Source organism: Podarcis bocagei (genome assembly GCF_964188305.1).
Source record: "Podarcis bocagei genome assembly, chromosome: 10".
Lineage (NCBI taxonomy): Eukaryota > Metazoa > Chordata > Lepidosauria > Squamata > Lacertidae > Podarcis > Podarcis bocagei.
Genome location: NC_138135.1, coordinates 22,919,840 through 22,933,248, shown reverse-complemented (window position 1 = coordinate 22,933,248; position 13,409 = coordinate 22,919,840). Strand labels below are relative to the sequence as shown.

Below are 13,409 nucleotides of genomic sequence, written 5' to 3'. Positions count from 1 at the left end.
TGGAGCAGATTGCAGCAGCAGCTCATGAATTAAAATTGAGATATATACAACTGAGATTTGGGCTACCATAAAAATTGACCCTGAGGCACCCCAAGGGTGACTTCAGCTTTTCCCTAGTAAGCTATTTTATTCTAGAGGATGACTTGTGCCTATAAATTTGGGCGCAGAATCTGGCTAATACAGTGTTTCCCAACCTTTTTTGGGCAAAGGCACACTTGTTTCATGAAAAAAGTCTCGAGGCACACCACCATTAGAAAATGTTTAAAAAATTAACTCTGTGCCTATATTGACTATATATAAAGTAACTCTCTTTAATAGGAATTAAATACACGGAACACCCTTTTCGAATTAAAACACACAGTCTCACAAGAGCAAGGAATAGCGATTTTATATTTTACGAAAAGAAGTCGCTAGTCCTCATGGTGACAGGGTGGAAAATATTTAAAAGCAGAACCACCTTGAGGAAGGTGGAGCCATATCACATCCCGGCAGGAGGCCTAAATTGGTGGAACGCTCAGGCCCCGCCTATTCAAAGAGAACTATTAATTTGGAGAGCTGCTATCTTCCAAACTGTGAGACGACGTGGCAAAAGGGGAGCCCTGAATGGAACTTTGCGTTTTTGTCTGTTCCGTTCATCAAGCTTTTGTTTGAGATCTGCCGCCTCTTCCAGTGCAGAAGATCCATTGTCTTGATTTGTGCTCGAGAACCCCCCCCCTGCGCGCACGCCCCGCTTCTCCTCCCCTTTCGGTTCATACACATAGTCTCCCCCTATTGCAATTGTAGGATTATTTATTTTTAAAACTCAACACAGGGGCGGGGAGAAAAGCTTAAACATTTCCCTTAAGTAAAGAGGAGGTTGTGTTAGCTCAACAAGGCTCCAATCCTAAACACAGTTCTTGAAAGCACACACCCTACAGAATACTGCGAGGTTTACGGTACATCCGAACGGCGGCGGCGATCTGCTGGAGGGGTGCCCGAGATTATTGGGGGGGCAGAGCCCCCCCAAACAAATTTTTGAGGGGGCTCGGGCCCCCTCAGGCCCCATGGAGTCGGCGCCTATGGCCTTGGCAAGCGCAATACCTACCAGGCTCAACGCCGGTCTCGCGCTGCCGCTTCCCGCGCTCTCAAGGACCCGGGAGGAGGAAGGCGTGAAGGGAATCCCGAAGGCGCGAAAACCTCGCGCATGCGCAGGCCTTCCGCCTGCGACAGCCCAGTAGGCCGGCCGAAGCGAGCGACGATGGGATGTGGGAGGGAGCTCGCTCGCCGCCCCGTGTGTGCTCGCCGCCGCCGCCCCGCCTCTCGCCACCCGCCTCGCCCGCCTCCCTCCCACGGCACACCAGGCAACGTCTCGCGGCACACTAGTGTGCCGCGGAACACCGGTTGGGAAACACTGGGCTAATAGCTGAGTTGTCTTGTGATCCTAAGAGGAGAGAATTAAGTTTAGACTTGTCTGGGAAGGTCAACAAGCCTCTTCAGCAAAGGGTCAATGGTGTCTCTATGAATCTCAACATAAAAAGGACATCTACAAAAATATGTGTTTCCTGGCTTCCTGTTTCCCCTAATGAGCAGGCGCAAAGTCTCTGTGCGTATGGGACTCTTCCGTAGGAGCCTTACAGAACCGGTGAGGGCAAGGCCAAACTTCTACCAAGAGTGAAAGCCCTTCTTGCATTTCTGGATGTGAGGAAGTAGAGATATGCTGCTGGAGCAGCTATGTATCTCCTGTTTTCTATGATTTTATAATCAAGGACCCTTGTACAGTCCTGTTGTCTCTCTATGTCCATGATTCTTTGCCTAACCATGGATCTAGCTTGGCCTAGGCCCATACTTATGAGGGTTTGGGGAGCAAGGCCCAGTTTCTGAAGAGTGTTTAAGACTGCTGTCTGCCAGCCAGACTGAAACTGGTCGCTCAGAATCAATGGAGCTATTCTTCGGGGGGGAGCAGTTTCAGAGTTAGCCACTTATATATTGATGTTAAACTAATATGAGCTTTTCATCATCCCTGTTTCTAGTCTGACCCATGCATTTGAAACGCATCTTGGGAACTTGTAGCAGGGCTCTGAGGAGTTTGGATTGCACTCTTTCAAGGGGAATGAAAGAGGAGGGATGTGGGCCCAGAAAGGATCCGTAAAGGAGCTGTGCCAACGTTTTGGCTTTATATAATTTTAGTGTCGTGGGACATAAAACCCCCCTTGAGTTCTAAAAAAATTAAGGATAACATTTGCAGATCTTTCTCCAGCACACCCATTTGAGTTAATATGAATTTTGTTGGATCCTGATGCCTGGAACGTCATTCCTAAATATTTATAGTTTGAGGCTTATTCTAAATTTTGGCCTTGAAGTTTCTAGTTTCTGAGCTTTGGTTTTTTCCCAAAAGCAGGAATTTTGGATAAGTTCAAGATAAAATGAAAGGAAACAAAAACTAACTTATTCCATTCCTACAAAGACTAAAAACAATAAAACCATTTCTACAGATGCACAATTAGTATTTCATGAGTCACATCTCATGGGGAAACCTCCTCAAGAAGGAAATGCCCACAGACAGAGTTCCCAGCAACTCGTATTCTGAGGAATATCATCTGAGATACTGAAGTATCTGAAGACAGTCATCCTTGACTAATAGCTACAGAAAGCTTTATACTCCAGTAAACTGTCTGATCTTTTAAAAGCAGTCCACACTAGTGATCATCACTATATAAAGGTAAAGGTAAAGGTACCCCTGACCATGTGGTCCAGTCGTGGATGACTCTGGGGTTGCGCGCTCATCTCGCTCTATAGGCCGAGGGAGCCAGTGTTTGTCCGCACACAATTTTTCCGGGTCATGTGGCCAGCATGACTAAGCTGCTTCTGACGAACCAGAGCAGTGCACAGAAATGCCGTTTACCTTCCCGCCGGAGTGGTACCTATTTATCTACTTGCACTTTGACGTGCTTTCAAACTGCTAGGTGGGCAGGAGCTGGGACCAAACAATGGGAGCTCACCCCGTTGCGGGGATTTGAACTGCCGACCTTCTGATCGGCAAGCCCTAGGCCCTATGGTTTAGACCACAGCGTCACCTGCGTCCCTCAATCATTATTATATATTTGGTAGCAAATTCCATAGTTTAAATATATATATATATATATATATATATATATATATATATATATATATATATTGCATTGTTAAACTATGGAATTTGCTACCAAATACTGCTTTTGTCTGTCCTGAACATTGTACCATTCAGCTTCATTAGATGACTTCAGGTTCTATTATTTTACTAGAAAACTTCTATCTATTTCATCATATACACCTCTCTCATGTCCCTCCTAACTCACTGTTTGTCTAAACAAAATTTCTGACTAAACACTTAAATATTAAACATATCCCATCCCATTGTTACAAGAATTGTTAGAACAGATAGTACAGGACTGGGACGACCATTGCTTTGGCATCTACACAAGTCCATTATTTTGAGCCATTGTATTACAAAACTTCAAAGTAATAGAAATACAGCAGACTGCCTATCCTCATGTTTCTCTGTTTACATTATTATGAAAGTGCAAGCTGTTCCAGGAATTTGGTTAGACTAACCATTTAGTTTAGGACCAAAAACCCTTAAAGACTACTCTGTGTCAATTACTTTGAGGTCTTGCTAAGCTGTATGCACATGTTGTTTCATCTTAGCAAACACTGTAAACACACACACTGTGCCTTGTTTTAAAGGCTAAACAAATGCTGAAATAAGTTGGCCATTGCCACCTACGCCACCCCTAAAAACCTCTCTGGAGATAAGATAACATGTGATATAGGATGATTAGGCCTACGCAGCTGTGGACAGCTTCCCATCCATACCATCCCACATGGTTCAGAAGGGAACCATGGTGAGGCATTATCAAGGGGCACAATTGGCTACAGAGTGAAGAGAAAAGAAGCTTTCATTCTGTGAACTTCATTCATGGATCCATGGATCCAAGCCTTAACTCTGGTAAAGAACTAGGAAACTTGCTCCAAAAACTCTTACTCTTTTCTAATGCCCTATTTGCACCCCTGGATCGTAATAACTAACATTTTCCAGGCTAAATTTATGTAGTTGTTTGCTTCAGATAGCAGCAATATAATGTTTAAAAAAGAAAAAGTTAAAGCAAGTTTAAACATCGCACATTTTTTCCCCTGGATTTGTTTTTCCATGCTGGGTGGGGACTCAATAGTTATATAAAATGATACAATTGGTTTCCAGAGATTTAAAGCTGCTTTTCAGAAAGAAACCAAGTATCAACTAACACTCTACAAAACCAGGTCAGGGCCTGTTGTTTGTTGGCAGAACAGATCTGGAATAGCAAAGACACCCTTTGAATATTTCCCACTCCATTCAGGGCAGACCTTTGATTGAACAAACATACGGAATAAAGAAAATGCCCTAAGTTTTCCTCAATTAGCAAGTTGGAGGAATTGTCTTTACGGCAAATAGGCCTGCAGTGCCATCTGAAGATGGTTCAGAAACTTCAGCTGGTGCGGAATTCAGAGGCCAGGTTGCTCACCAGAGCAAGACGGTGTGAGCATATTACACCGATCCTGGTCTGACTGCACTGGCTACCAATTAGTTTCTGGGCCCAATTTAAAGTGCTGGTTTTGACCATCTCTTTGCATATGAACCTACCCGGACCCCGAGATCATCTTCTGAGACCCTTCTTCATGTGCCTCCTCCTCAAGAGGTCCAGAGGGTGGCAACACGAGAACAGGCCTTCTCTGAAGTGGCTCCCTGTCTGTGGAATGCTCTCCCTAGGGAAGTTCGCCTGGCGCCTTCATTATACACCTTTAGGCGCCAGACAAAAAAGTTCCTTTTTAAGCAGCCTTTTGGTTGATTTGATTGACATCCTATGCCCTTTTAAAATGTGGTGGGGGCTTGAGGGGGCGTTATTGGGTTGTTTTTATTTTTATTTTGTGGTTTTATATTTTGATTTTATTCTGTGAACCGCCCTGAGACTTCCGGGTATAGGGCAGTATTTATAGGGCATAGGGCAGTATAAATAAACAAATAAACAAATAAGACAAGAATTGTATCCATCCCTTGCTATTTTCACCACAATGCATCCACAATCTCACAAAACCTGATCAGTTAGTGTGTGTGAGTGAGCCATTTTATTTGTGTCACAAAATACTGCATATTTGGTAAAGGTACTTGACTTGGTGGCCTCCGAGAGTCAACAGCTGGTCACAGATATGAGCTGCTACTGACCTTGTGGTTTTGGAATTGAAACTGGCTGTGGAGATGGCTTCTCTGGTACGATTCCATTTATTTTCTGAGCCACCTCATTGCCAATGTTTGGCTCATACAGTCTAGTTGTGCTGCTTGTCGTGCACAGTGGAGTTATGAAGATCTTTGGACATGTGCTGCCACCTGGAAGGAGAAAAGGCAACTGTGAGCATGACTGAACATATGGACTTCCTTGCTAGCTCATATAAGGAAGATGGGAAGAAATTCTGTTCCGTGTTAATAGCTGAGTTCAGAGTGGTTTATCTCCTCTTACAATATGGAGCAATAACTTGGAAAACCTGGATAGGCCTAACTTCTGCATGCACTTTTAGGAGAGTGCATTTCAGTGGAATTTGAAACTATGCATGGTATTGGAGAGCCCAATGCTCAAAGAGGCTGGTGATTTCTCATTTTTACAGCAAGCTGCGAAAACGTTCAAAATTTCCAGTTGTGGCTGTAATGTGTTTGTTATAATTATGCAAGAGCAAATTAATCTCAGCTTCTACTACATCAAAAAAGTGTGTTAAAAGACAGCCTTGGGAATTGGGCTGATAGTTTATCCTTCTGTCCACTACCTAATAGTCACATTGCCCAGTGGTTTTACAGGCCATAAGTATGATTGCCAGACAAGTATCAATTTCCACTGACTCTGGAAACCTTTTCTTGAAGGCAACTTTCATAGTAAAAGCTCTGCATTAAGTGGCTCAGGAATGATACTCCACAGCCATGAAAATAATTAATCAGAATTGGCCATCCATAGAGGAATCATGGGAATCATTCACAGTAAACAAGTTAAATATAAAACCCTGTTTTATATTAATTTCTCTTAACTGGTCCTTCAACATTTTACCATTGGTCATTTGGGCGAATTTTGTATCTGCTACCCTTTACTCACAAATTGTATTTTTTTCTTTCTTCACTAACCACCGTATCAGTAATGAGAGACATTTTTCAGCATTATCTTTTTCAGCAGTAGTTTTTGAAAAGATTAGGCTGTTTGCTTTGATTTAGACTTTTTACTCTTGAATAAGGGGGCGGGTGACGCTGTGGTCTAAATCAGTGAACCTCTTGGGCTTGCCAATTGGAAGGTTGGCAGTTCGAGTCCGCATGATGGGATGAGCTCCCATCACTCCCTCCCACCTTCTGCCAACCTAGCAGTTTGAAAGCATACCAGCGTGAATAGATAAATAGGTACCGCTGTGGCGGGAAGGTAAATGGCATTTATGTGCACTCTGCTACTCGTCATGGTGTCCCGTTGCACCAGAAGCTGTTTAGTCATGCTGGCCACATGACCCAGAAAGTTGTCTGCGGACAAATGCCGGCTCCCTTGGCCTGAAAGCAAGATGAGCGCCGCACCCCATAGCTAAGTTTGACTGGACTTAACCATCCAGGGGTCCTTTCCTTTACCTTTACCCTTGAATACTTATTTCTTGATGCCCACTGCTAAAAGAATAGAATATCTTTTACAGAGTCGCTCCAGATTTTTGAATCGTTTATTGTTCTTTCCATTTGACTGGGCCATTTGACTTCAGATGGAGTTAGCATTTTAGGTCAACCTTTTGCTGCTCTATCTATGGATTTGTCATCTCAACAGTATACTTTAACTACATTTAGGCATTATACAAATTTGATTTTGGTCCTGCTATTCTTGAATACTGTGTAAATATTTAATCATCTTTTATAAAACAAACAAACAAACAAATATGCTAGTAGGACAGGCTAGAATTTTGTGTTATTTTGTTGTACTGTCGAGGAAGACCATTTGGACAGAACCATTTCCAGTTTTATATGCATTTTCATTAATTTCTTATTTTAATATTTCAGTATTTGATTCATAACTAATATTTGATATATGCCAGTGCTGGGCATATTCTGTTATGCTTAGTTGATTCACATTACATATTTTAATTTTTGTTTTAAAACTGTTTTTGTCTGTGTTTGCAGTATTAGACTTCAACAGGGATTTTTCCTACGGGGAATAATAATTATTATTATTATACACACACACACACACACACACACACACACACACACACGCCACTCTGGGCAGCTTCCAACCAAATATTAAAATACAATAAGGCCTCAAACGTTAAAAGCTTCCCTAAACAGGAAGGAAAAATACTGCATTTATTCCAAACATTAAAATTTATTTTCAGAACTGAAAAATGATAATTGCTTCTTTATATATTTTAAATGTATAAGAAAATGAAGCTTGTGTTGTATAAACTGGGGAAAAATATTTTGGCAAAATGCAGAAAATTCATTTGAGATTTCACCTTGTGACTTTACATAACCACAAAGTCATCAGGTCTAAGTTCGCACAATTTCAAGTATCTCAGCATTTTCTATCTCTTTAAATCTGTGCTGCCTTAAAATGCTAAAATGAGCAGAAATGTTCAAGGTTAGTACATAGAAGGCTGCATTTGTTTGCTGAGATTTAATAGACAAGGCAGAATTTATGGCACTGCAGCTACCAAATAATTTAGAAGTCACCAATAAGAATTACACTTCTTATTACACTATCAATAGTCACTGTCAATTCACGAGGACAATTTACAGATTTAAATACCCCCTTTGTAAACCCTTTGCACATCCTTAGCTTTGTGTATTTTCCAAGACACACCATTTTGACTACTTTAGCCAAAAACTTTCTACTGTCTCTGTTCCACCCCAGAGCTGCACATGACAATTTTGCTTAGGCTTTACACTGCAAGACAGAAAACAATTACATCAGTTCAGCTAAGGGAATATCTTTGGCTAGATGAACAATATTAAGGAGAACTTCATTTAAAAGAAAAGTGTTCCAAAATTCTGTCAGATATTAGGAAAAATATGACACAAATGCAGCTGTAAAAACAATAGATGGGCACTGTCATGTGATGCTCTGAGAGAACAGCTGCAGAATTTGGCTACCTGTACTCAACAAGAGGCCAGCACAATATGTAGAATGAATTTCCTAATAGTGACATCAGCAAATGTGACATAGAGGACGATATGGGTTGGAACCTTAAGCTATGTTAGGCAGCAGTAGCTACTAAAAGTTAATGGACTGGATTGTGTCATTTATAACTTAAGACACAATTTAAAAAAGAAAGCCCTTATACCAACATTAGAAACACATGTGCAAGGAAAACGAAATGTTGAATAAACCATTGTGAGAATGGAAATCCTGCACTGATGTAGTCACAAGTAAGACACCATTGTTAATAGCTCCTTTTTGGAAAGGAAGAGAGGAAAGGATCAATTTCAGTGACAAAACTGTGGTGTACATCCTCTGTATGAATGCACTCTCTTATTTAGGGTTTGTATTTACAATGCCAATTTTGCAGTATAAGGATTTATACTGCAAAAGTGCCACTTCCCAAACTAAAACAGTAAACAATAAACCCTTCCCTTCAGTGCTTCAAACACATTTTGCAATTTAACAGGTTTCTGCTGAAGCAACCAACACAAAAATGCTAAATTGCACGTATGGATCTTCCTGTACTGTATAGGCTTGTAAATCACTCTATCTGCAGAGGACCACTTCAAAATGCAAAGTGCTTTTGTTAGAAAGTACAATTTGACAGAAAGAGATTTCTTTTGGGCATTTAGCTTTACTGAGGCCACCTCAACTAAAGTTTGTGAAGTTGCTCAGGAGAGAATGTGGGGCAGGTCAAGGGAGTGCAAAGAAAGTTGAAGGATTTCCAGCGGGAAGTTAAAGTTTAATACTGAGGAACTCTGAATGCAAATCAGCAGGAACTAGTTTCCTAATGTATAATTTTTATCCCAAACACTAAGTAATAACAACAACAAAAAATGCCTTCCAGTAGCATCTTAGAGAAAAACTAAGTTTGTTATTGGTATGAGCTTTCGTGCACACTAGAAGGAATTTTGTTTGTCTGTTTGTTTCAACTATGGCAGACCAACACGGCTGCCTACCTGTAACTAGAACTAAGTAATAAGAACAAGTTTTCCCAGTGTATCTGAAGAAGTGTGCTATTTACTATTAAAAGGGTCAGTCTTTAAACTTCTAGTATGTGTGTGAGCTTTCTGTGGCATCCTGTTTCTAAAAATACTGACCTAGTGGCTTTACTCGATTTCCTCACAATAAAGAGCTTTTTTTAAAAAATATGCTTGTTAAATATATAAATTAGTTGACTATGTGCACAATCTTTAATGCATGATCTTTAGTATGTAGTACTGGAAATTTATGTAATAATTCAATGGAATTTAACAACCCTGAACTATGATCCCCATCCTATGGCTCCTATTTCTTCTGAAGGAGGAGTGCCTGGAATTCAATCTCAGTCACATAACTATTTTTGGCTGGTGTTTTTCTACAGAAGAATCATGGTAGTTAATTTTAAACATGAATGTTAGCCCTAAAGCTGAATAGCAAATTCATTTTCTGGTTTGGTTAAAGAGCAAGGTCCAGGAATGCTTTAATAACAGAGCAGCAATTTCACTGTACTTATGTGACAATCTCTTTATGCAGTATTGCTTATTTCACAGCACACTTGCCAAGCTTAACAGCCACTAGCTTATACAATACAGAAGGAAAATGAACAGCCAGTCCTTCTTGCGTGTTCACATGAAGAATCTACCTGGATGTCTCATCAACACTCCTGCACTTCCTGTTTCTGCCTTGAAAATAATAATATTTTTTATTATTTATACCCTGTCCATCTGGCTGGGTTTCCCAGTTCCCTTGACTGAGATGGATGGATGGATGGATGGATGGATGGATGGGATGGATTTCTATACTTCTTAATATATTAAAAATATCTTTAAGCAGTGTGCAGAAAACTGAAGCAACAACAAACAACTTAAACAGAATATTACAAAAATGCACAGTTACACCTTCCCTATCCCCCACAAAAGTATCACTCTAGACTTGGTTTTTATGGGCAGGCCCAAAGTAGACAGTACTTCCTCAGGCTGTCTACAGTTCCAGGTACAGCAGGTGTGTTGAGTTTCCCAGGGGGTCCAAAGAATGGGAAGATGGGGGCCCTCCATCTCTCAGCTCTTTCTTCACCCTCTCCCCTCTCCTCCTCCAGCTGCTCTTCATGGGCAAAGTTCAAGCCAAGAAAGTCCTGCTCTATGAAGTTGGTCACCTGCAACATTTCTTTATATCTACTAAACCCACCAGTACAGGCCTCAGTATTATAGTAACTCAGAAAGCTCTCCAATATAAATTTGATGTTAAAAGCATTCATTTATATTCATTAACTGAATGAAAAGCTTGAGCTAATCTTACAGGTCAGTGCTCTGCGCAGTTGAACTTAGCTATGTATTAGTTGCATCAAAATAATTGGATTATTTTTGTCTGCAACTGAAATAAATAAAACACAACATGGCTGAAGAAGTTAGGAAACAACGGTGACCACAAAGACTCCCAAATGTAACCATTAGTTTTAGGAAAGTTGGGCAAGTACAATGAACACCAGAGACATCTCTTTCTGTAATCTATACATGATCAGGTATCCCCAAGTTATTTAGAAAATGTGCGTTCTTTTAACAGGAGTTGGAAGGGACCCAACTCCTTGCTCTGACTAAAGTTAACCCAGCAGAGAATTATGTAAAAGAAAACACAACAACAAAAAATTACTTTTGGCCTTCGAAAATAGATTGTACATTGCCTTTAGATATGAAGTTCCTCCAAATTTTAGGTTTTAAAAAACCAAGTCTCCCCCTATCTAATTGCTATCTGGAGGCCCTTGTGCTGGTTCTGAAGATACTTTGTTTTTATTCTTTCAGCACTTTCTCTCTTTTAAAAATTCTTTGCACATGTGTGATTCCTTTCCAGGATGCATTACAAACCACCTGAGGATTGTGAGGCAAGGGCTTCCCCAAGGTAACTGTGAGAAGCTCCTCCCCCCCCTTCCGTTCACATTTTGGAAACCAGAGCAGACCAGCAAGGAATCACCAAATGGGGTGGGAGTCTACTGAACTGGTTCTGAATATTGATCCCCCAGAGCAGGTGAGCTAGAATTGAACAAGTCACAACAGCAGGGATTTCATAGATCCCCCAGAGCAGGTGAGCTAGAATTGAACAAGTCACAACAGCAGGGATTTCACAGATTGTGAGGGCAGAAAGACAACCCTATCTTCTGATATTTCTGCAAGAAGATTGGAAATGCTAGGTGCATCTACAAGTCTTGGCTGGCATGTCAATGATGTTCCTGAGACATTTTTTCAATGCCCATTCAATTCATGACTCAGAAGTCAAATTTATGTTCTGCAAATTGCCTTTAAAGGTTTTAGTAAATTTCAGCCATGACAATTTCGTCAAGAATAAGGGAGTAGTAGAAAAGCAAAAGGAACTGAAAGCAAAAGTGTGGAAGGAAAGTCATATGGTATATGTATACATGCTGTATTGGCAAGGAAGTTGTAAGTGGGATGAGGGGGACACGGGGGGGGTTAAATATGCTCTCTGTTCCTGTTTTTGAAAATGCAAATAATTTAATAAATAAATAAGGGATTAAAGTAACTTCAGAAAATGGCCAACAATGCAGTTGGTTTTCAGTGTCAAATTTGATGAATCTGCATGAATAATAATGTGATATAACGTTTTCTTTAAAAAGTTTCATGTTTAATTGTAAACACCAGAAGAATTTTAGGGCAAGGAAGATCTTCTCCAAATATATCCGGGCAACCAATCTATTATTTCCAGACCTTGATGACATCATTACTTTTAACAACATTATATTTAAGTGTCTTCTTGCACTGATTTCTCCAGACCCTTCCTTTCCACAAAGCCAAAATAATTTCGACGCAACTATTTATACACTGCGTAAAAAAGGTAAACAGTGAACCAAGAGCCCCTAAAATTGTCCAGACTTTTAATCCCTTCAACACCCATCTGCCCCTAAAAAGTGTAAATGTACACAAGTGAAGATATAATATTGTGCTCAAAGGAAATGAGCATTTCTGGGGGAGTTGTAACAAACCAAACATGCATTTTAATTCGCACTAGCACCACAAAACTCATAGATAACTGTTGCTGCGTCAAACATATTAAAGGAAAAGCTGTTTCTTAATATTCCAGGAAGGACAGCTATTTTACAGATGAGAGAGGTAATGGATCTCTCAGTACTATCACTAATGATTTATAGGAACAGGAACTAGGAATGATTTGACTGTAAACAGAGAATTCCCAACTGGAAATAGAAATCACTTAACAATCCATTTAGTTGCTCAAGAAAACTTCCAAGCACGCTAAAACAACAGAAGAGAGCCAAAACACAGTTTTTATGCATGCTATACTAACTGGCCATTATGTTTTCCTAACTAATAATACCAACTGAAACTAAGAAAGGGCGGGGGCGAGAGAGAGAGAGAAAAGGCATTCCACAAGTATTACACACAAGCAACATTTGTGAAAGTTTAGATTTTCAAACATACAGCTACGTTTTTCCTGAATCTGGGTATGCTTAAAACTATCAGAAGTGCATGCACACAGGAAGGAACAATGTGGATTAGGGCAACTTTGGTAAACACACAAAAATAACAGCAGCAGCAACAAAACCAGAATGAAACCCTTTACCTGGATCAGATGACATGGCAGTCATGTATGCAGATACACACACGTCAATCTAGTGCCGTTAAGCGTGCAGAGACTCAGTTTTGCAATGAGCAAGGATCATATGATAGGTTCACATACTCCTTAGCTGCGAGCTTTGCTGACCACATCTAGGAGGAGTTCTAAAATCATTACACACTGGAAGTTTACACTTCAGTGAGCGAGAGTCATGACCGGACCCACTGTCCCTTGAGGCACAGCTGTTTTTGCACTGTGGAGTGTGTATCGGCAAACATGCAAACGAGCAAGAAGGGGGGGGGGAGCACAAGGTTTCATTCCAGCTAAAAGAGTTAACAGGGAAGTTCAACTTATGTAACTTTCAAACTGCTGGAGAAAAGCATTCTGTAAAACTACAAAGGCTGTTTTCATCTAGTGCCTCAGCTGCTTAAAAACTCTGAACTCTGTCACAGTTTAAATGCAATAACAGCTCTTTCCACAAGCAGGCCAGCAGTATCTTTTTTGCCTCCTAAACTTGTGGTTATTTTGCCTTCAGCAACTTCCCTGAATGAGCAAACATTTCAGCTGCTTATTGGAGGTGAACTGGGGGGAACTTTTTTTTTTAACCAAATCAAAAGGAAACTAAGAGTTGTGGTTATATACTAATTATTAAGA

At 40.5% G+C, this 13,409-nt stretch overlaps 1 protein-coding gene across 9 annotated transcripts in view; it reads right to left on the bottom strand.

Annotated features, from left to right (window-relative positions):
• The window catches only part of FGD4 (FYVE, RhoGEF and PH domain containing 4), a 116,160-nt gene that overhangs the window by 43,520 nt on the left and 59,231 nt on the right, over positions 1–13,409 (bottom strand). For 7 of the 9 annotated variants that reach the window (XR_014012707.1, XR_014012708.1, XM_081212031.1 and 4 more), the window contains exon 2: positions 5,216–5,377. The exons of 1 other annotated variant lie outside the window; for it this stretch is intronic. Coding sequence is in view for 5 of the 8 variants with exons in the window: in XM_081212031.1 (XP_081068157.1) it covers positions 5,216–5,377 (162 nt within the window). In the remaining 3 variants the exon portion in view is untranslated. Of the gene's footprint in view, positions 1–5,215; positions 5,378–12,761; positions 12,964–13,409 lie in introns of those variants that run through there. One more of the 9 variants, XM_081212032.1, reaches the window with a different exon arrangement.